Source organism: Trachymyrmex cornetzi, unplaced genomic scaffold, assembly GCF_001594075.2.
Source record: "Trachymyrmex cornetzi isolate Tcor2-1 unplaced genomic scaffold, Tcor1.1 scaffold248, whole genome shotgun sequence".
Taxonomy (NCBI): domain Eukaryota; kingdom Metazoa; phylum Arthropoda; class Insecta; order Hymenoptera; family Formicidae; genus Trachymyrmex; species Trachymyrmex cornetzi.
The window spans coordinates 1,600,599-1,625,871 of record NW_017297144.1 but is presented as its reverse complement, the minus strand read 5'-3'; the positions used below and the strand labels follow the sequence as shown (position 1 = coordinate 1,625,871).

At 37.1% G+C, this 25,273-nt stretch overlaps 1 protein-coding gene and 1 pseudogene across 8 annotated transcripts in view; both read left to right on the top strand.

Moving 5' to 3' along the window:
* The window catches only part of dyl (transmembrane protein dusky-like), a 26,310-nt gene extending 4,584 nt beyond the window's left edge, over positions 1 to 21,726 (top strand). For 4 of the 8 annotated variants that reach the window (XM_018508059.1, XM_018508058.1, XM_018508065.1 and 1 more), the window contains exons 2-6: positions 5,106 to 5,187; positions 17,565 to 18,340; positions 18,432 to 18,752; positions 19,212 to 19,530; positions 19,854 to 21,726. In XM_018508059.1, the coding sequence (XP_018363561.1) occupies positions 5,119 to 5,187; positions 17,565 to 18,340; positions 18,432 to 18,752; positions 19,212 to 19,530; positions 19,854 to 20,261 (1,893 nt within the window). In that variant the 5' untranslated portion in view covers positions 5,106 to 5,118 and the 3' untranslated portion in view covers positions 20,262 to 21,726. The other 4 variants (XM_018508061.1, XM_018508062.1, XM_018508060.1 and 1 more) reach the window with 4 other exon arrangements.
* Positions 21,727 to 22,914: 1,188 nt separating this feature from the next.
* LOC108761325 (uncharacterized) lies at positions 22,915 to 24,811 on the top strand (annotated as a pseudogene).
* Positions 24,812 to 25,273: the final 462 nt, after the last annotated feature.

Genomic DNA, 25,273 nt, shown 5'->3' with positions numbered 1-25,273 from the left:
CCCCCCCCCCCCCCCCCCCCCTCTCTCTCTCTCTCTCTCTCTCTCGGATATCAGACTCTTCATTTAGCTATTTCTCGGACTGTCAGATTGTACAGTTTCACGAGAGTTACGGACGCTTATATGTGTGTGCATATGTAAATGCCGAAGTACACGTAAATACCGGATTTTACAGCACACATAAGTAGGCAGTCCTCTTCTTTTCTCTGTACAAGATCCTCGTCAGCTGGCGATTTAGGTCTCCGAAACGAGATGCTTGAAGTTTGGCCTGTTTGGAATAGATCATCTGGCTTGGACTCACGATTTCCACGATAGGGCACCACGATGCCGACGATGATTAATTTTCGAGGCCGCTTTCTCTTAATAGCCCGCCTTTCTATCGATGTACTTTTTTGGGACACCAGTGAGTCTGTCCAAATTTTCGTTTCGTTGCTCACGTGCATCGTACGCGACGTCCATGATGATCACACCCGACTTTCTTCTGATACGTTATTTGAAATATGATATCTGATATTAAGAGAAAAGTACTCGTAGGGGAAATATAAAATCTGTTCCTTTTAAAATAATAAAAAAAACATCTCGATTATTGAGGAAAATACATTTCGAATATTATAACATTTTGAATATTAAAATTGTTTTTAACAATCGAATAAATGCATAAATAATATTTTCCTAAATGGATATTGCGTGTTTTGTGTATAGATATTAAATTATCATTAGGAACAGAATAATTTTAACCTGGAAAATCAATATTTCAAAATGAAGCTCTCTGTGATCAAATCGTCTCTGTGATCGTCGTTAATCATTTAGGATTAAGGCTACAAAAATATGTCTCACTGTAATCATATAAATATCCGGGCTAGTTCGGTCGACTATGAAATGTCGCGTCTCTGATTGAATTTTTCAGTCGTGGAAATTCAAGTAGAAGAATATAATTGGTTGATCGAATTTATCCTGAATCGTGTGCAACATAAGGAACCCGACGGGATAACTACTGCCCGCAAACAGAGGATGGAAATTTAGCGGAGCATCGACTAAACTTATACGAGCTCGTGATAGCACAACGAACGAGTCGTCCAGACTAAATAGTCAATGAAGCAAAGCGACGCTTCATAGTAACTGATTGGAAACGTGAATTATCTTTTTTTTCAAACGTCTCGTGACATGTTTTCTCGACACTTTTAATCCAATGTATTCGGTATAGCTACTCACGACACGTCGATCAAATGCATAAGGGACATCTCTCTGACGAAGATAAAAGGCCAACCGGGTGGTTAAAAAAAAGAAAAAGAAAAATTAGAATGAAAAAATTCGATAAACGAAAGTAATTCGCCAGGTTCCTTTTTCTGAGGACTAAAAAAATGAAGGGAGAAAACAACTCATATCTTCTAAGGAATTTTAAAATATTGATTTAAGCCTTCGAGTGGAACTACTTATGAGATTCAATGTCAAATAACATCATTTGATTGTACATTTCATCTTATATAATTCTAATGATCTCTATTCAAATATGAAGTTATCCCAATAAGAGCACCCTTCGACTAAGTCAAATATTAGAGTGAGTTAGGTAATATTAATTTTGGTAATATTAATCTACTCGATAATACACCGCTTAGTGCGTTATTAGGTACTTAGAAATGTAATACATTTTTTAAATTTAATATGACATTTGATAAATTGCGATATTATGAAATAAAAAAATACTTCGTCATTGAAAGAGCCTCAGACCAGAAGTACTCAGACTGCAGGATAAAAATGCCCGAGGAGATCTGTCTACCGGAAATATTCGAGCCGCACCGTAATCTTCGCGCTCGGGAAATCAAACGTTGAGAAAAAGAAAAAAAGAAGCGTACGCGAAAGAGAACGCGTTCACTCGCACTTTCGCGTATTATCTACCGTATCGTTATCCCTCGGCGTACGCCAGCTACCATAAGCCATTTCCGGATGGACGAGTTAGCACCCATGCGGGTGAGAAATCTAGGTCAGACATCCATTGCTGTCGGTTAGCTTTCGAGTCCCGTTCTTATCGGTCGTGGCATTACGCAAATGCAGGTGAACGCAGTGCTCTCGCGAAGATTTCGAGAAATGAAAATGAAAGTGTCAAACAATTTGAGTGAGCAAACGCAAGTTCACGAAATAAGCGTAATATTTACATGAACATTGGATGGATAGTCATAAATAATCAGTTATTTGCTGAGCCTGCTCTGTTCAATCATCCATAAAAAGAAGAGTTTTGCTGGAGTAAAATTTTAGATAAAGAAAAATCTGAAAATAATTTTGGACTTAATAGGATTGCTATAAAATTGGAAATCAAAGAAATCAGGGAAATTGAAAATAGTCAGAAAAATTAGAGAAATCAAAAAATTTATCAAAATTTTTTAGAAAATTAAAATTCTTGACTTTAAAGAAGTTTAATATACGTACATCACATTTACGCAGTTTTGAAATACTACCAACTTAACAATTAATGCAAGCAATATTAGCATTCAGCAATATTAATAGTAATTGCTCTCTCAACAAAATATTTGACAGTTTCTAAATCAGAACAAAAATATAAAAAATATTATTGAAAGTAACAGGGACCATAAAATTTTTTCTGGAAACCAGGAAAAATTATAAAATTTTAGGATGAGGAATTTAGGATGAGTTATATAGAAAGCTAAAATATGATAAGTGATGCAAACGATTTAGATATTCTAGCAACCAGTTTGGGCGTCCTACATAATTATTTTGATAGTCCAACAAAATGATTTTTCAGATCCGTATCTAACTGAATTTTTAGATACTTTAGCAAACTCGTTTCTTCCTTGATTTTAACGGTATCGGATTTTTTGTCGATATTTTTGAAGATGATGTTAGAAATCGCGTAGAGTATTCCACAAACCACACGAATTAAGATAAATAAAGTCTTTACAAGGAAAAATCGGTTTTTGCAGAAGTAGCGGTAAACGCGGTGCAAGTCGCTTCCGTATTCCGCGCGAGTATTACGAAATCTTGTGCATTGCTCACGCGGTCCTTTACTTCCGACGTCGGGATATATGACGGCTGTCCGGAAGACGATTCGCGAAATTGGACTTAGGAAAGATCAGCAATCGTCTGTGTGTCGTGACTCAATTTTCAAGCGGAAAGACGTCCCGGTTTCAACTGGGGGACTTGTGCGATTTCCTCCGCGCGATTTTTTGAAATTGGAGCCAGTTCGGCGTTTGCAGTACGGTGTACGAGACACCGCTTCTGGTTTCCATCGGGATCTCGCAACGTGCACCACGATACCGTGTTATTCGAGTCACGAGTCGAGTATCCCAGACGAGCAGCTTCGTCTTCCTCTCTCCCCATCTCTTCTCGATTTCTTCCCCGTTGCGACGACCTTACGACAGACGATTCGCGTACCGAGATTCCGCTGTCTCGGAAAAAAAATAATGAGGAAATTTTCGATCTCCTACTGCGACGTCGATCGACGGTTCCATCGCAGCATCGGTCGTTTGCGTTAAACGAATTTCGAGTCTCTTCGCGGCGCGGACGCTCCAAAATTTCACGCGTAATCTTCGCAGCTTTCGCGTTCCAGTTACGGTTTACATATGGCTGTAGGTTGCTGTAGAACTCGTTATTGCAAGATTCGGAGTCGAAGTGCGTTGTACACTGCAACGAGCATCACTTACGTCACTTTCTCGTTACGGCATTTCTAATTTTAACCTTTTCATTGAAAATCTTTTTTGTTTTTTTAATGAAAACTTCAATCAAGACGTGTGATGCGGATATCTCATCGTACGCGTGTCTTTCACCTGTGCCGTGGTCCCTACCGCTCTTCTGTATAGAGAAAGAGGGAGGAACGCGAGCGGAAAAAAGAGCAGAAACGATCGGGTGCAATGGTGGGAGTATAAATGCCGTCGACGGTGGGCCTGTTTGGGCCTTACGTCGTGCTGATGAGGGAGGGCGAGAGGGACGAGTGCGATCGAGATCTTCAGTAGGTCACTGGGACGTGGCTCGTGGCCGAGACGAGTGTGGCTCGCACCTTCAGTCGGTCCCCGTCGGCCAGGAAAATCACCTCTGGGTCCGTCGAATCCTTGCGATCGTACACGACGGTAAAAGAATAAAAGAAAACAGAAAAAAAAGACCAAGAAAGGACTCGGAGGAAAGCAAAACGCGCATAGTGGACCCGATGAGGACCAACTGACGCGAGTTGTTGGAGCCTTCCCGTTGCGGTCGGTGCATTCGTGGGTTCGTAAAGGGGGAAAAGCAGGTGCTTTTCCTCGGGGGGATCGTCCAAGTGATCGCGGGTTTCTTCGATAGAACGAGGCGCCCAGAAACCGGAAGAGCACGCAACGAGGTGCATCGATTAATGTTCTTCTTCCGCAAGACTGGTCTCGAATGCGTTCCGCATTCCGAAGGGAGCTGTCGTAGTCGCGCGTGCTTTCGTATGTTCGCGAGAGATATTATCTGACTAGTACTTACCCGGTATTGTTGTACTTGCAAATTCTTACAATATTAATTGGGATTTCAATAAGCAGAGGAGTATATAATGTGAACATCGAGACTGTTTTCGTGAAATTAAATTAATTGCCTTTCGTTGTCACCGACTGTGATTATATCGTTAATTTTGCAAAATATCTACAATTGTATCATACATGCACGTGATTCTTAAATAATTTTATAAGATTGCAAAGTCTAGAATGTGTGTGGTGATTTCACGCAGTGTTTCACGAGTGTAGATTTATTTTTAGGCTTAAGTAGCTTTTTCCGATTATACGTTCCGTGTTCTGAGATGTGAGTTAAATGTTTATTGCGTAACGTGCAGCCATTGACTAACATATATATATATATATATATACACTTACTCGTCCAACCGGTGATAAAATTGACGGTTATGCTTCAATTATGTCGTTACTTTGGCATTCTTAATTGATGAGAATCAAAGTCTTATCTGATCAATATTATACTGCACATGTTATTAAATTTATCTATTTTAACGAATAACGTCGTATCACTGTGAACTCATGTTATCGACGACCAAAAGTTACTTAAAAATTTATCCTTTTTGCATAGATGGATTACGTAAGACTCACGATAATGTAACTATCAATTTTTCAGGTTTTTTCTTTGTATTATTACAGAGAGGACACGCACATGATGGAGAGGACGTGGCGGAATATACGGAAGACGGCCTTTCTTTTATTGCTGCCCTTATTATTGGTCGTGAGTGAAGTTACTTTCTCAAAAATTAATCATAGAATTAAATCGCTTTCTCGTATATTAATAATAATTACAATTAGTTGGGCATGAAGCAATATCTTCACAAATCTTACAAAAATTTCGGCAATTTGACACTCAGCTTCTTTTTCATAAAAAAATAAATAAAAAAGCTTTTAAACTTTTAACAATGAATGACTTATTAATTAATAATTTAATTAATTATGATTTATTCGTCTTCATTTTGTTCATTCAATCTCTTCCTTTTTTTTTCTAAATAAATAAATAGACACATTAGAGCTTGATATACTCACGAATATCTCTTACCTATTTAATTATTTTAAAACAAAGGAAGATAATTAAATGAATAAAATAAAAAAATCATTAATTAACAATTGTTAAAAGTTTAAAAGTTTTTTCATTTTCTTATAGGCATAATAGAGTTTGATAGACGTTTCGCGAATTTGTTCCGCAAATAAATCGAATCAATCTGACAAATACACCGCCAATTTTCTAATTCCGCAAGAGACCGATTATATACTGCATTCCCGTCTATGTGCGTCGCGCGATACGTCCGTTCATAATACCCCACGGTAAATTTGCATGCCACAACGATCGACATTGTAATTTCACTGCGCAATAATTCTCAGTTGAACAACGAAGATTACTACTCGCGGTTAGAACGCATTCTCTCCCCCTTTCGAAGTGACAGACAGGTCGTTAATACGATAACCGTTATGCCGCGACGCGTAAAATGGGTGAAGTTATTTACGCACCTGTAGTGTGTACATTGTATCTTTACGTTTTGTAACGTTTTGTGAATTATACACATTTAGAAATAGAATTACCGGCGCGACGCGACGTCCAGCGTCCTATAATTATAGCCTGCAACAATGTCGGCGTCGTACGCTTTCAATATTGATTAAATCTGTCAAGTGGAAGCACGTATATCATAGAGACAATATAATGAATTTTGCTGATGGTAACAATTACAGGAATTTTTATGCAACGCTTATTTTCCGGATAATCGACACTCTTCGGAGATCTAAAACTGAAAAAACTCACAAATATTCCCGGTATTTATCGGACTTGCAGGGCATTCTTCTTTTTATTGAAAACTTCGCTCAGATCCGAGGGTTCTCGAATCCTCGAATCTACTTCACCGTGTTAAAAAATCCATCATCCCACGCTTGCAGAAATTCATTAATTCGCAAGGAATCGCCGAACTCGGAAAGTTCGAGGATAATTGACGAGACGATCGACGTTTCAACGACCGTTAAAAAAACTGATGTAACCGTTAAAAAATTCATTCGATCCCTCGCAAAAAGTGATACTTCATTGATGTTCGGCGTATCTCCGGGACCGCTATGCGACGTGTGCACGTGCCGCTGGCCGAGAATCAACACAACGTTAAGTTAATGCTTAAGAGGAATCACCGTAGCCGCGGGCTGTGCCTGTGCCACATATATTCCGCGACGCTGATGCTTTCTGAGGCAAAAGTCTGAATGAAGTGGCTTGACCGCGTCGTATAATCGGTAAATACGGATACGCTCGCGGGGACGCTTGTTAACGAACGATGATCGTCTTGTGGATTATTCCCACTCTTTACTCGTGTGAGAATTCACTTCTCCGCGTGGGAACTGAATTAATTGTTTTTGAGAGGGTATCATCAATAGGGCAATTTTACATCGTGCAATTTTACATGGAGAGGAACGATTTTAATTTAACACAATTTAGAGATAGATTAAATATCTAAATTGTTGGATAGATTAAATTTTGATGGATTAAATTTTGATGAAATTTCTAACAAATTAAATATATATATAGATCTGAAAATAATTTTGTTGGACCATCAAAATGATTATGTAAGGAATTTAAGCATAACGAGAAATGCTGTAAAATGTTTTGACATTCTAGCAACCATTTTGAGTTTTCCATATAATTATTTTGATAAGCCAATAAAATTTATCGTCGCATCTATATCTATTTAATTTTTTAGATACTTCAGCAAAATCGTTCGCGTGTACGTTTTCATACTACATTTTCTCACGCAGAGAATCGCAGTGGTTAAAAAAGGCAATATAAACGAAAAAGAATAACGCAGAAAGACGATTCGATTTTGAGAAGATTAATATTCTTTAAACTGTTCCATTCTTATAGCCTTTCTTATTTCGTTTGCGGTTTTCGTTTGCATTTGCTGAATAAGAAATCGATTTTACAGCATCAGCATAACGTTGCTTTAACAGTTCAATTAATCACGACAATTTATGTTAGTATTTCTGATACAAATGATGAATAAATAAAAAATGTCTGATGAGTTTCGCACTAAATAGCATAACATAATTAATTTTTAAAAAGTAAAAAAAGGTGTCTCTGTGCACTCGCTTTATTTCATAGCCACGAAGATCAAATCTCCGTGCTCGTTTCGTTTACTTGCATTATTTATCTGATTATATGCAGTCGTTCTCTACAACAAGACACCGTAAAGAGGGAGAGACGTTAAGCGTAACGACGTTTAACATAATAACTGATGAGAGAAAACACAGTGAGAACCAAATGAGAGTCGCGCTGCGAGAAACTAGCGCGTACAGCCGTCCAATTTGTAATTGGCTTCAATATTTCGAGATTTATCGAAGAAACGAGCAAACAGAGGCGGTGAGCCGCGTCAGGTGCACCGCAGGAGGGTGTACACGCTATAATTTACGTGTTTCCTTTCCGCGCGGCAGCGTGACAGTAGTACACACTGATATAATAGCGCCGAATGCAACCGTCGTACGTACAACGGCGGAAGATAAAGTAGGAGGAAATACGCGGCCGGGCGCATCCACATTTACGCCTCTTGTGCATGTACCTGTTATACCCCTGTCATGCGTGCTCTTCTGTGTGTACCCTACACACTCTAACCGCTGACTACATAGCCGAGCCGTCGAACCGAAGATAGTAGGTCACTGCGCCGGACGCAATGCCCTCTTTCAACTATACTCTCTAGACGGTACTCTCTCTTCTTCTGTTTCCCGCTATCTTCACTTCTTCTTTCTCTCTCTTCGTCGTTCACCAGCTACCTTCTTTCGTCCTCCCCATCTCTCTCCGCTTCTCACGCTTTTTCTCTTTTTCCTCCATCATCTCTCTTGTCTCTATCTTTCCCTTACATCTATTTGTGTGTTTCTCTTCCTTTCTCTATTCCAATTAACGTGCTTTAGTGGGTACACGTTTTATATCAAACGATCAATAATATTATTAGCTTCTTTAAGATCTTGGCAAGAGTATTTATTGGGGTGCATTGCGTATTGCATATTTAATTTGACAAGTTGATTTCTATAGATTAATTAAATTTGTTATTAATTTATGAATTATTAATTCATACAAAGCAAATTTGAAACATACAATCGCAACGGTATAATTCTTCCTAATTAATTAGTCAGTTTTTCTAATTAAAAAATAGACAAGTTTTATATAATTAATATAAGAGTAATTAAAATATTTTAGAATTCTATTGTTAAAATAAAACATTAATGTACAGTTACGAAAGTAATTGTTTGGATAGTGCATCATTATATCGATGATTTCTTCAGGCTGTTCTTCAAACTGAAATATGACAACACTAGTTTCACAATTAATTGTCCGAATATAAATATAAACTATTAATACTGTAATGCGTGTGTAAACCTAAAATTATTAACAGTTTGAAGAACTGTGCTTGATATCTATTCTATTTATTCGCGTTTTATATCTTTTAAATATCTACAAGAATTTCACAGTAATAACTAAACTAGATTAAAAATATGCGGTTGAAAAACATTGGAATAAAAATAATAGGAGGAAGTGATTGCTTTTAAAGAGTTAATATACGTGATTTAGCATTGAAAGTTTTCTTAGACGTTGTTAGACCACCATTGACAAGTTGTAATGAATGAGAATGAAGCGTTCCCTGTATTTGCGACTCTAAACAACAGTGCAATCTTGTGGATGACCACAGAGCGCTTCCCATTGCACTCGTTCCGGCAGTCAGCTTAGTGATCTTGTAATTTGAAATTGTTAGTGGTCTTTCCCATGTCATTTCAACTAACCATCGATGATGATTCTACAGTCGAAATACCGCTTAATTGGACTATATAATTTTAATTGCATTTTATTCGTCCGACAGGATGCATTTGCATCTACGCGTTCTTTGAGAATAAATGCGATTGAGAAGATAATGTTGTCAGTTTTTCAAAGAAAGATTTTTTGCAGATAATGCAATATGTATTATTTTCCTTTTGTAAAAATACTGTAAATAATACAATACAATAAAATTTTAATTTTTGTCGTACCTTATATTTATAAGACACATATATTTATTATTTATCTGACGGATTTATGTTCTCACAGATCCCTAGATTTTTTAAAATCTAGGTCTAAGCCATTCTAAAGCTGCAAGATATATTGTAACGTCTCTTTCGTTTCTATTTAATTATAGAATACTAATATATAATGTTACAGTAATAACGGGCATAACGTTGACTGTTGAATTTCTTAAAATTCTATCTCATTAACTGTGTCGTATTAATATCATTATTAATTTTTCTATTTTCTTTTATTCTTTTAACTTTATAATTCTCACAGACGACAGCACTTCAAAGACTTTAATGGCAATGCTTAAAACAATTTTTTTTTTCGAGAACAGATTTTAATTGCACGCTAATTTGTCTGCGCCGGAATTAATTTTTCTTTAATTCTTACTTTCCTCTGCATAGCACTTTGCCTTTTTATGAATGCAGAGCTCTTTCATATTAAAGTGCTCCATCTCAAATTTATTGCTTGCATTCGGGAATTGAACAAATGTTAATATAAAATATTTTTGAAAAGCGAGCCTCTCAATAAAGGAATAGCAAAAAATGGAGCAATTTTAGTTGGATTACATCGATAAAATTGTAGGTAAAGATAAAGAACGCTGCATTGTACCGTATATTATTCGCTAAAATTGCACCTTAAAAATTGCATTTTGGAAATTATGTGTACACTTTCTTTACGCAGGAAAGAATTATTATTTTTTATTGTTGATGTATATAAAAATTAGTATATTATTCTCCCCCGCCGGTAATATGAATTTTAACTTTCTCGTTAGCAATAGGGATCTTTGACAAACAAAGCAAACTTTTTATTGTTCCGGTTTATATAAAAAATTCTGAAAAAATTTTGATATACTTGTTAAAAACTTTAATAACGAGTTTTATATACCATCATAACAGTCGGACAACATTTTACTTATTTTTAATAGATTTAAATTTATCTATTAAAATTCACAATGAAAATATCGATGGTGTCTTTAAAAATCCCAATTGCCGGCGAAGGATTATATATAAATAAATTTTTCATAAATATTTAATTACGGTATGTTCTTACCATAAGATTTGTGAAAACTTCCTACAATCAACCTATCATTTTACAACATCGTACAGTAGTGTAAGATTAAATTTAATCAGTGTCTACGAAATGAAATTTTAATCACGCGAAGAGTTATCGACATGCGAATGAATGTTGTGGGGCTTAACCTGGGATAAAAGTTGGCACACAGGAGTTGCGTGATTGCTCGTCGCCGTCGCCGAATTCGCGGTCGTGACGTTTCGCGCACTTGATGCATCGTCGTTTCATAGTGCCGGCGCGCACAGCGGTGTTCCTCTTTAATTAAAATCCCGGCCGACAAGTTTTATTCCGCGAAAGTGCACGCCCGCCGCAGTTCTCAGCCTGGTTCGCACGCGCGCTTTGTACGCCATGTATTGCTGTGGCATTAATCGCCCGCTCTTAATTAGATCGCGCGATTCATCATCGTCTTCCCGCGCTCGCGATACCTCGAAAAAACGTTAACAATTTAGGTTTGAGGATTACCCAAAGTGGCTAATCTGTAAGTTAAATCTGCGTAGAGCGTCGGAACTTATCCCACTCTATGTAGACCGTTCGTTTCTGTAAAGTATCGTTACCGTAAAAATGGATAAAGAATAAAGCCGCAACATGTTACTGTTTTCAATACTGAAATGTTTTTATTTTCGTTCCGAATGCTAATTTTTTTATTTTTGACAAGATTTTCTTTATCAAAAGTAAATTTTCGATTCGTCAGATATGAGGAATAATTCGTAGAAATAATTTATAAACTACAGAGTTATAAATCGTCGACTGTTAATGCAGATAATATTAGCATCTTGAACTAGAGCGATCAATGTCTTTCATTTTACTTGGATAAAGATAAGCGCTCCATATAATATTTTAATACCCTCTATTAGTTTCTGAGTCACTGGCACGATTACTTCATTCTTTATATTATCACGTACCACTGCTACAAATATATATATATATATATTACATATGATTATTTATTAACACTCAATTTTTACACCGTTGTATTGTTAAATCTACAATCTCAAATTTAACTTTATTTAAGTCGCCACTTCTACTCAATATATCGTTATTTTTAATTGAAACATTTGATATGATAATTATATAGTGTCAAATTTAATCATTGTTTTAGTATAAAATAACGATATATTGAGTAGAAGCAGTGATAACTTAAATAAAGTTAAATCCGACGTTAAAGATTTAACAGTGTAAAATTAATGTAAATCCAATCATTTGAATTAAATAACATTTTGTTATTATTAATTTCCATGTGTATCAAAATATAAATCAATCCATTTCTAAGGTTATTTTCAAAGTAAGTGATGTCTATATTAACGTATGCACTTAGTAAATAATAAGCTGAATTTGAGCTCAAATTTAATACATTTTCTTGAATTAAATTATTTAACTCTGGTGTTTTAATTAAATTAACGATATATTGGATAAGAGTAATGATAATCTATAAATATGATTAAGAATAACTGAAATTGGGTACAACTTGACGTGGAATTAATTTGTAACTCACAGTTATTAGTAACTCAAGTTCGTAAAAGTCACGGTTAACGGGAATTGGTTTGTTAATTTATGCTTAGAATGTAATTAGATCTTGTTTCGTAAATGCGCAACTGACGAATCCTTACGTGATCAAATGAAAACACGATTATATCATTTTGCGGAACGTGAGTCAACGTCGCTGAATTTTTCGCGATTGTTGCACGTCAATGTCCGACGTCGAGTGTTCCGCATAATAGCCTTATCGAAACGTATGCGACATGTAGGTACCGCCGTCCACATTGACTGACCCGGCCTACTTTTTCACCACCATATACAGGCGAAGAGACATCGCTCGTGTTACAACTTGGAAGTTTCTCCCTGTGAAAATTTGTTATCTCGCTTTTGATACCGGGCTGTGTCGAAAGCACACTACCCGGACCCGCAGAAATTCCATGCTTTCTAAACGGGAGAAAGTCCGAATTTGTGTGCGAATATACGTACCGCCCATGAATTAAATTTCCATAATTAAAATGTCTTCCGAACAGAAATGATAGTCATCGTATTTTCGCACCATATCGCATTGATCGCGTCTTTTGCAGAAACTTTGTTTTCTTTCAGAGAAAGTTTTATATTTCTAGATTTATAATTAAAATTGTTTAATACATAAATTTTAATCTTATGCGTCATGCCCGACTCATTGCGCCGTTATTGATACTCATCTGAATTTTTAATTCTACGAGTCTTTAGATACTTTGGTTATTTTCCTTAAAATGTTATAAAGTGTAAACTATCAGTGTATTAAGAAAATGTTAAAAGATGTATAAAGCAGTTTCTAAATGATCGACATTATTGCACAATATAACTAATCGCTTGGAGATTATATTGAGCCTTCAAATTGTTTTCAATTGTTTAAATAATATTCTACAAAATAATTGTATAATGATATCGAGCGCCGCTTAATATTATCTTCAAATATAGGTATAGTTATATATATTAATAAAAAATACGAAATCAATGCCCGAATTTATAAAAAGCATCCAACATTTTCGTCTTAAAAGTTGATGTTAGCCAGCGTTTACGTGCATGCAACGTGAAGGAGATAAAAATACCGTCAAAGTAAAATATCGAATACTAGTGTCCGCCCTAGCACTCAACCTATTAAACGGCACAGTCAATAGCGATATTGTGCAAAATGCACGCGCAGATTAAAGCGGAACTTCTGAAATCGGCACGGACGAACGCCAAGGCGTCACATCCGTAACAATTAAGATGCTCGTTCTGCACACGCGATTCGGTGAAAGTACGTTGTCCAATTGCGAACAGTTTGTCGTCTGGTGGATGACAATGGAAAAGTGAAACCAGTTTCTCGTCTTCTGCTGCGACATGTTCTTCGACCGTGGCGTGTCTCATTTAAGAAAAAAAAAGGAAGATAAGTTTTTAAGCTAATTCGAATGTCTTTGAAACTGCATAAAATTGGAATATTCACATTATTTGGAGATTGCAAAATATTTGAATTGCGCTTTCTATCCCTCCTTTACGTTCTTAATTTTTTATAATAAAATTAAACTAGGAGATTTTGCATTTATATTAAGATATTTTAAAATTAAGATAAGTAATTTTAAGATAGCTTCTTTCATATCGCTTTTTATACATGGAAAGAACAATTGAAAATTGTTGAAGTATCTAAAAATTTAGGTCTGAAAATACAGGTCTAAACATAATTTTGTTAAGACTATTAAAATGATTATAGAAATTCAAGCATGATAAGCAATGGTGTAAAAAGTTTTGACATTCTAGCAAACGACTCGAGCATTCTATATAAGTAATTATTTTCATGGTTCAACAAATTATTTTTAGATTTGTATCTAGTTAAAATTTTAAATACTTCAGTAAAATCGTTTTCTTTTAGTGTACTTTTAAATTAAACGGTACTATTCATTGACTTTAAATAGATTGTTTTCAAGTATGAACCTTACAAGCCAACGTGAAGATATATTTCTTCTTAAGATTAATGATCTATCATGGTGGTATTACGATAACTGGGTTTAGTATTAAGGTTAATGATTCCTCGTGAAAGTTATTTTTTAAATATTAGAAACATTACATTTCACGATTCCTGAAAATTGTAATCGTATTTTAAACCCATTTAGAAACTCGAGAAGATTAATAGAGTGACACAAGAAAATGTAATAGAGTGAAATTAAATAAAATTTTAATAAACTAAGAATCATAACATTAGAGATAGCAAGTACAGATATTTTATTCATGAAGATATTTACGGACTAATTGGCTCGCCCCAACATATGCTTGATTAAGACACGTTCGTGCTGGAAATTCGGCGGACCGGCAGAAAGAGAAGACCGCGCTCACTTAACTTCATACGATCGTAGCGGATCGTGATTTCGATTATACCGACCGGTTCCGCGCCGTACTTTTCTATTCAGAAAGTCCATGAACCTGATCAGGCGCAGGTGCAAGTAGAACAAGAAAGCGGACAGGTATGCGTACACCATCGACTGCCCAGCTTACAAACCGCGTAAAGCGGTGATCACTACTGTCATCCGTCTGTCACGGTGTCGGTACCGTCCAACGATTAACGCACGACACGATGCCTTCTGTATTACATCCTTCCCTTTCAGCGTTCTCCAAATTACAGTACGCGAGTAACTGCCTCGGTTTTTTCAGGAAATCATGACCGTATTATCGAGATAAGTAAGAGATCAAGATATGAAGAAAATTGCATTTTTCCATTTCGAGATTGAATGCTTCAAACAATTTAATAGCGATTCCTTCAGGTCAGGCTTAAGAGTATAAGAGTGTAAGCTTCAGAGCAATATACTCTTGTATATAGAATACGCAAAAAAATATTTTGCTGCTCCAGCTAGAATTATTGCTGTTTTTCATATCTGATAGAAAATTATGTATCATACCTACAGAATTTATAGCACAAATCTAAATTCTATCTCTGTCATCTATATGATTAGGTGCAACATATCTAATATCGTAGTACTTGCTATAGAAATTTGTATATTTTAGCTAATTTTCGTACTTAGATAATTTTCGCTATAACTGCAAGATCACTTCTTTTAAGTGAAACTCTGCAATTTTCCGTCCTAAAAATATTTTAAACTGTGATGACTTATTATTTATAAGAAATGATGATGAAGATATTCGATCTATCATTAATATTAATTAATTTATATTAATAACTTTATAATTAATGTTATAATTATTAGTAAATATATAAATTAATAATCAATTAATTTATGTTAATAACAGATACAAATCAATGGTGCACTGTTTAGAAATTAACGATTGTATTACTGCTATAAGATTTATGCGACTAATTTATGACCACGTATGCGTAAACGTGAACATTTGGTTTCCGTAATTACTTCATAATGGAAATTGTTGCAATTGGTATATGACGAGGTCTAATTTTAATACAGTTATCTCTAAATATACTGCAGTTTCCGCGTAACTCTTTATTTTCTTCTTGTGGCACAATAAAACGTGATATCTTGTTAGCACGCAAATGTATCTGAGATTTGTTTACGAATTTACAATTGTTGTTTTTACATTACGTTAATTGCAATAAAAACGATAATTGTACGTCTACTCAATCATTCACACGTGATTCGTGTCACGGAATCAAATGTAAAATGTACTCGATATTAACATAGATATTAAGTTAATGATGAAGCAATGTGTTTAGAGTTGCGTGTCAAATTGGGGAAAGCATGGAAGGATACGATAGATGCACTGTGCTGCAAGTAAAATTGTATTTAGAACGATCTCCTGGCGGAAGTGAAGACATTGGTCTCGGTACGCAGATTCACGTAATTATCCTCCTGCAATTCTGCCAAATCAGAATACAAAATTGCCCGAGGGAGTCGGCCGGCTCGTCGTCCTACCTCTGCGAGCTCGTATTCGATTCCTCTCGACGAATGTTCGTTTGGCTAACAGTACACACATTTTCAGTCACGTTTTTTTGTCAGCATATTTTCAAGCATTATTAACATACGGTACTTGTCGCACAACGATTCATATTTCACGCGAAATAAATTAAATCAGCGTATTGTAGCTTACTTTTAATAGAAAGCTTATTTTATAGAATATGTTGGAAAAATTAACATCAATCGCACTGCGAATGTTATAAAATAAAATTAAGATATTTTAATCTTAAGTCTATGACTTGCTCATTCATAAATAAAAAATTTCTTTTCACTGATTTTTAACCTATAAATTAGCTTGGATCTTATTAAGTAATATATGCTAAATCATAAAATCACAAAAAGGCAAGCCGTAATTTAGAATTTCTTAATTTTATGTTACAATGTTTGCAGTGCGATTAATGTTAATTTTTTAAATATATTTTACAAAATAATCTTTTTATTAATTGAAAAGCTTGCTAGAATTTATCTTTACTCGTACTAGCTTAGCCTGTGAAGAAATAAACCGTATAAGGAAAAGGAAAAAGAAAAATGTGAAAGGTTCATTTTTTCTCAAACGTTCTCTCGACTTCAATACGGTGAACTTTAAGGAGGTAGAATTCGGAAGCGCTTTTCTCAAGGAAGTTCCTCCATGAGATTCTACGGAATTTCAAGAGTTGTAAATTGTGTTCAATTGGCATTATGTGAAAGATTGCGACAATCGGCGACATTCGCGGAATTTTTAATACTGCCTCATACTTCTACATCTACATGGAAAGAGCAATTTTGCTAATCTAAAAATTTAGTTAGATACAGGTCAGAAAATAAATTTTTAGACTATCAAAATAATTATGTAGGATACTCAAGCATAATAAGCAATACTGCAAAAAGTTTTGATATTCTAGTAATTAGCAGCTTAAGCATTCTACATAATTATTTGATAGTCCAACAAAATTATTTTCACATGTATAACTTTTTAGATACTTTAGCAAAAACGTTCTTTCCGTAATTTTATTTTATAATGCTCGCTGCACGATTAAACGGAATGAAGAGTGTGATGACAAGAGAGTGTACATAAAAAAAAGGGAGGTGGACTCGCGTCATTTATTGTAATTCCAGAAAGACCGAAATATATCCGGCAAAAGTATTTGTTGGGGCGTCGAAAGAAAGGAGTCGAGATGACGAAGAAAGATGGTGAATTATTACTTTTTGTCACGTTCATGTGTTGCACGATTCGGTTAAAACTTTAATGAAATCTCCATTATAAGAACTACAAGACAGTTTCGAAACGTGTACGTGCAAGGTCTCGAAAAAGGCACGATGTAAATCACCGTTCCGTCGTTGCAATGCAACCGAAAAGTCTTCAAAGTTGTGACACATTGTATTCATGCAACGCTGTACTTAATACGCAAATTGAAAAAGTTTCATTCAAGCAGCCATATTTGTATCTCAGTGTAAAGTTTACCAAGAAGATAATTGCTTCTTCATGTTTTATTATTAATCGCATCGCTCTCATATTTTAATTCTTATATTTACACTTACTTTTTTATATCTATATATAGTTTTTGTTTGCTTCTGTTATATTAGAGTGTACGAAGTGAAGCACCGTTGGTTGACAGCAGTGCGTTGCCTCTGGAACACAGATCCGTCTATGGAGCTCCAGCTCAATATGGTCCACCAGTCGTCCACGAGGAAAATTGGCCGCTGGCGTCGCCCGATACTCCACAGATCAAGCATCTGCAAGTACAATGTGAAAAAACGCACATGCGAGTGAATATCGAGTTCGATCGGCCGTTCTACGGTATGATCTTCAGTAAGGGCTTCTATTCGGATCCGCATTGCGTTCACCTGAAACCCGGTACCGGCCACTTAAGTGCAACCTTCGAGATCTTCCTCAATTCATGCGGCATGAGCTCGTCGGCGAATCACAACGTCGCTGCTTATGGCGCTCCAACGCCATCCGGTAGCTACGTGGAGAATACGATTATCGTACAATACGATCCGTACGTGCAGGAAGTGTGGGATCAAGCGAGGAAGCTGCGTTGTACTTGGTACGACTTCTACGAGAAGGCGGTCACCTTCAGGCCATTCCAGGTTGACATGCTACACGCCGTCACCGCCAACTTCCTCGGCGACAACCTGCAGTGTTGGATGCAAATACAGGTCGGTAAAGGTCCTTGGGCCAGCGAGGTGTCCGGCATCGTCAAAATCGGTCAGACCATGACGATGGTACTGGCTATCAAGGACGACGAGAACAAGTTCGACATGCTGGTGAGAAATTGCGTCGCTCATGATGGCAAGAGGGCACCAATTCAATTGGTCGATCAGTACGGTTGCGTAGTCAGGCCGAAGATCATGTCGAGGTGAGTCTTAATATTATAATGATATATCGCTCCCACGATCGTTTATATATTCTTCAAAGGAAAAGAATACGAAGTTACATTTCTTCCGCAGGTTCCAGAAGATCAAGAACTTCGGCCCGAGTGCGTCAGTCGTTAGCTTCGCCTATTTCCAAGCCTTCAAATTCCCCGACAGTATGAACGTCCACTTCCAGTGCGTAATTCAAGTCTGCCGGTACAATTGCCCCGAGCCCAAGTGTGGACATCCTGGTCTCGAGTACGGCGCACCTGCCGGCGGCATTACTCACGAATATGGCGCACCGGTCTCGCAAGGTCTTTCTTCGGAGTACGGTGCCCCACCTGTGCCCGAATACGGCGTACCGCCGGCAGCATATCCTGATCCGCGACATCCCAGCGGACCGGCCGGATCGTACAGGTGAGAAAGCGGATGAGCATTAACGTGTAGTTATTGAGGAAAGCTTTTCTATGAAGCGGCCATTAAAATCAATTGGATCTATTAAAATTTCTCTTGATGGAAATTACAACATTCCTCTAAAGAGGATATCTTATTTTATTTGAAGATATATAATTTAAAATATTCTCAAAATTTTCTTCATAACTTCCATCCTTTATTGAAATATTTTCTGAATATCTTCTGCGAGAGTACTGAAAATAATACATTCATTATAAGGAATAATACGGATACGAATCGTTACTTAAAAATGTATGATTCAATATATTCTCAGAATTTTCTTTGACTTCCATGCATTTTTTACTAGATATTTTCTGAATGTCTTCTACGAGAGTATAGATTCAGAGAATATGTTTATTAAATGGGATAGTAAGACTATGAATTGTTGTAAAACACAAAATATAAATTAATTTTTGTTTCCAGTGAGCCGAATCCGGACATCGTTCCGGCACCGCAAGCGCAGACCTCGTCCTCTTCACCCAGCTCGACGCCGGGTGACGCTACGGCGAGCAGCTCACCCCAAAGTCCCCAGGATAATATCCACCTCCCTCCGCCTCCTCTGCCCGGCCATCCAGGGCCATATCAAACTGTATCAAAACGAAAAGGAACCGCTAGCACAGACGAGCTTGAAGGTAATCTAGTCGTCCTTGGAGGTCGGCCAAGGTCGGTTGAAGGTTTTCCGGCTGAGCTCAGAGGCGCTAGGAGGCGAAGGCATGACGAGCCGCACGAAGATGATGAAAGCGTAAGTGTTCTAATCTCTATTTTCTACACTAATATGTAATAATGAAAGCGATTCAAGGACGTGAAGAATTTATTTTAAAAATAGCATTTACGTGAGTGAATTAATAAAGATTTGAAAGATGCTTTAAAAAATATACACAACATCGATTGCTTTCCAAGACAAGAGACATTTGCCAAGTTGTTAACGTGAACTGTCATCTTTCTTTCTCAATTTATGCAATGTAGCTCGCAAATACATTATCAATGACGCGTTTTACGGTACCGTTCGGTATCCTACTATGACGCGAATTCTTCGGTGTTACAACGGTTACCCTCGATTTTCAGAACATCTATCACACGGTGACCCTATTCTCCACCCATGTGTACAAACGAGCGGCACAAGAGATGACGGACGTGAACACTTCGAGGGTCATTCAAGTGGTCGCACCGGGCGACGTCAACTTTGCGCTGGGCACAACGAACTCTAGCAACGACACCACCGTGGTCATACAGAACGCTGCGTCCACCGATCCAGAGACGATCTGCATGAGCCTGCCTGGTTTCGTGGGCGGTCTGGTGATGCTGCTGCTGGTCGTTGTGGTGGCTTCTCTCGTCGCAGCCTTCCTCTTCGTCAGGGTGCGCGCCGTGGACCGCAAGAACGCTGCGATAGGCGGGAACGGCTTTGTCCACCCGGCGTACGCGACTGAGAATTGTAGCATGCCGAATCCAGAGTTCGTGAAAGTCGCCAACTGAAGAGGCATATACGGTGCGCAAAATCAAAAAAACTTGCCGCAGAAGAGAAAGAAGAGATCCCCCTCCGGAGGATCGTCGACCTCGACGACGGGCAATGCTTCGGGACCGGCTATTTCATCCGAAACAAAACTCAAGACACGCGACCAAACGTCGGAGATTCTCCTCGTCGAAAGTTGCAACCGCGTTTCTCTTCTCTCTCTTTCTCCTTTTCCATCTAGGTAGCCGATAGCTTCGCGTCTAATCTAGTCGCGTCAATCCGCGCTCGTCGAATCGAGGGAGACAATGACTAGATCGGTATTGAGAGGGCATGAATTCGATTGAACGAGGAAGACGAGAGGGATCTTCGAGTAGAGTATGTAAATAAGAGACCCGGAAGCACGAGCGATTTGACGAGGAAATAGCGGAATAGAGAGGAGAGGAAGGTAAACGGGAAAGAGGAGCCACTGACGCGTGTTCTACCGATCGTTCGCGGTCGGAATCAGCTTTTCTACCAATCATCGCGATCGATGGAGCGCGCGTCACATGAATACCGATGAATATCGCTTCGTGATCACCGCGGCGTCACCGAGTAGCAATCAACGTAATTTCCACGTCTCGACGATTACTCGACGGTCTGCCCGACGGCAGCTCGGTATCAGGGAGCGAGAGATCGATCGCGCAATCGCCAGAGTAGTCTTTAAGGAGGGCATTGTAAATAAGCCGCGCAGATAGTCAGACGGCCCTTCAGGACCCCGCTTTCAGGTCTCGCGTCTCTCCGATCACCGTGTGTACACGCTATTATTTATACACGCATCGTATACTTCAACGAGTGTTTCTTCTTATCGCCTTTGTTGTACCTCATCGCGTTTTTCGTTGTGCCCCATGCTGGCGACTTCCGCGGAGAACCGCGCGCGAGCTCGCGTCGCGACGCTCGACGTCATACGCCGACGTCGACGATGGTGCTCGGTGGTACCGTTATTTCGCGTTCTTAAATCTCAAGCAGTTCATCGAGCGCTCCCGGTAAACATGTTTGTCTCGAAATTGGGCTGCAGAGTCATCGAAACGCAACGCTTGTCCTCTGAAAGTTTAATTTAGGGCGAAGAATCGTCGCTCTTGGAACGAGGAACGCTTGCTAAGCTGCTTAAGATACAATGAGAAGATTCTATTTATTATCTCCCTCTCTATCCTTTTTCTAACTCTTCATTCTGATCGATCTAACTTAATTTATTGATCAAAATTGTACGACATTACCCTTTCGTTACTTTACTTCGCTTAGTACTTAAGATATTCGTCGAGGAATATTCCCAGAATTTGGGAATATGTTTTACGTATGTGTTTAAGCACACACACACATATACATACAACACATACATAAATACATTCATACATACCGACATATACACGACACGTAAAACATATAAGATCACACATACAATGCGCGAAATGTGTTGTATATGTTATTATACTAGCGCGAAAAATGTATCCACAAAACATTCGTTACAATTAATTGTTTGAGAATTATTTTAATTACATGATCATTTTTATTTATATAAATCTACGCGTTCCTTTTCTTGACCATCATTCCCATAGATTAAAAAAAAAACAATGTAGATAAAGAAATTAGTACTAGAATGCTTTGTATTTCTTTCTTCAATCACAAAACTCAAAATATTCAACACAATTTTTAGATGTTTTTTAATTTTTACACGATCAGTTAAGAATGCGGCTGAAAAAGATTTGTATTTGGCGATCATAACTTTGTGTTCCTTCGCAAATCTCTTTACTTTATAATACTTCTTAATCGTACAGACTTTTGGATTTCTCAGGTAATTTTTCTTGAAATCTGCATCTGTCCAACGTAGATAATTATTGCATCTTATCAAGGATAAAATATAACGCGAATTAATTAACATAAAAAAAATTTGTAACACTGGGTTTAATATCTTTGTTTTCACTCATCGACTTTATAATTTTTAACTGCAAGACTAAAAATTGAAAAGTACGTTGTAATCAAATTTTTTCATTTATTCATAAATTTTTTCAAAAACATTTTAAAAATAAAAAAAAATAATTTCATTTTTTGTTTAGTTATTTTTTTTCAATTTAAATCCATAAAAAAAAGCCTTTTTTAATTAAAAATATCGCTGTAAATATTATTTTTTCTTTATTAAAAATATTAGAATTAAAAAAATTTTAATCGTATGTTCCTAAAGAGAGATTAAATCTTTATAAATTATTATTTACTTGTATAAAAGTTATTTGCAATGGACCATAAACATAACATAAACATCTGCCTCGTAAATTATGTAGCAGATTTAAATAATTAAACAAGTACCAATTTTACACGCTGAATAAATCTTGCAATACAATATTACGGTAGATAGAATTATTTCGCTACCTCATAAATTATATAAACACTGCGATTTGCAAGCAACTATCTCTTTAGTTATTTTTATTGCTATGCTCGCTAATTCACGAGAGAGATAGCATTTTTCGCACGATGCTTTTCGCATTGCATAAAATATCTTGTAATATTGCAGAACCGCCGGCGCATATTCAGACAAAGACTCTCCTAAATCTCGTGAGTAATTTTATTCGCGAATGGGGGGAGAAAGACCATGTGAAACACGATCCCATTTAAAAATCTGCAAATTCTGCGACAGTATTATCAACGATGAAACTCGGCAATACGCGGTATAAAATACGAGTTATTAACATAATACCCTAACGAGAAAGATTTAATAGTTTTGTATATCCTTCTCAAAAGCAAGAATGATACTCATTTCATTATAATTTATTTTAGAAAAAAATATTATTGCGGCGAAACCAAATATTGACTGTCAAAGAAATGGTTTTTGTTATATGTAATTTCCAATTAAACTACACATTTTGCAGATAAATTTACTTTGCAATTGCAGTGATTTATTTATTATTTTTTCATAGGATACATTAAAGTTGAAAATTCTGTCGTTTTCACTGATGTTGAACATCATTATTATTCCAGCAAGTTATTATTATTCCAGCAAGAGTGCTCCGCAAAAAATGAACTTTATAGAAATTCACAATTGTAACGATACAGAGTTATGATTAATTACAAATAGTCAAGATGACACACATGATTTGCAAGAATCACATTAGTACCCGGAAAATAAACCCGAGTACTTCGATAAAAGCGACAAGCGTTAACGTAACGTCCCAGATACTTTAAGAGAAGTCGATTCGAAAAGAATCAAACGTCCGATAGGATCCAGCATCGAAACTATACGCTTGACGGAATCATCGCTGAAGATCTATCGGAAGCGGATGGAAGCAGTCGTTCACTTTGGCGCGGAAAAACAGAAACGTCGGCAGGTGGAGCACGTAGTGACGATGGTACAAGAAATACCGACAAGGTGGCAGAAAGAATACGCGAGAAACGTGACAATAATCCGCATCAGCGCGAAGTCGGCGAGGTCGAAGATAAGAACGCTGCAAGATCGCTGCTCGGCTCAACGTGATGTGCAAAAAGAAACGAACAGATCGTAGATCGCGGCTAAAAAAGAAGAAGAAGCAGAGATACGGAGAACACGATGACAGAGGAGGATGAGAAGGAGAAAAGTGCACAGAAATCCTGGAAAGAATCCTTATCAACAACGTCGCGGGCAAGAACGCGAGACGCGATCGTCGGATAACAGTGCAGAAAAGATCAACCGATTGGATCGAGTCGAAGAGAAGAACGTTACGATAGAGATATCGAGGAAACCAGCCAAAAGACTTGAGCGAGATGAACATGATCGCTTCGATCGACACGAAAACGAGGAAAACCTGGAGGTTGCTCGTGAAGATAGAAAGGAAGAGGAGGGAGATAGGCTGAGGCAGATACGGCGTTTCTAAGTAAGAATAAGGGGCCAGGAAGTAAGAAAACTGCGTTGGCTGACGCAGAAAAGGGACACTCCTCCCTTAATGAAGAAGGAAAACTTCCGACGACGCGGAAAGCGCAAAAGTGCGTCAACCGATGGTGAAAACGATCTTGGAGAGGCGAGAAAACGGACAGCTATAGTATAAAGTGTACAGTCTTCTAAAAGACAACAGATTATGAAAAAAAATTGTTATATCATTTCGTAGTCCAAAAACAAAGTTTTTGATATATTTGATATGCAACAACATTGATAAAATGCAAACGCTTTGTTTATTAAAGTTAATTGAGATCACTTCCAGCAGTTCCAGCACTCGTCTCTGGTATTGCGTTATCATTGCATATCGCGGAACAATGCGATCGATTCTCGTTACCAGACTTTGATTATAGGAAGATTCCTGTTTCGAAGAGACCCTTCAAATCCGATCGAATCCCAAATTATCGAACGCGCACTTTATGGAGCTCGGCTTAAATCGATTACCGAAATTATGAGAAAGATCGTGCGATATGAAACTAGACCGGTGAAGCCAGGCCTAAATTGGTAGATGATATTTAGATGCGAAAAATGATATAGGTGCAAAGATCGGTGAAGCCGACCCTAAATTAATAGGTGATAGGTGATATCTAGACACGAAAAATGATACAAATATAAAATATACGAATGTATATTCCGTACTTCCCATACAACACAGAAACGTTATTGCAGCGTTTACAATGTTATTGTAATATTACTGGCACGTTGTAATATTATTACAATGTTGCTGACATAATCTGTGTTGTATAGTTCACATAATAACAAGCTTGTTATTTGCTTATCGTGGGAAAATTTATACTTGTTGAAGTTTGTATACATACATATACATATATATTATATATATATAATATATAGATATACATTATAAATTAATTTGTTCAAGATAGATTAATTTGGCATTTTAGGCGATAACAATTATCATTGAGGTAAATTCATAAGTCGTTAGCGGAATTAAAGCTATTTAGAAATAAGCGGCCTAAATAGCAGACTAAATAGCAGGCTGAATAAATTATGTTACAACCAACCTTGCACATGATTAGTTACTAATGAGTAAACAATTAAGCTGATAAATGAAGTTAATCGACGGTATCACAAACAAGCATG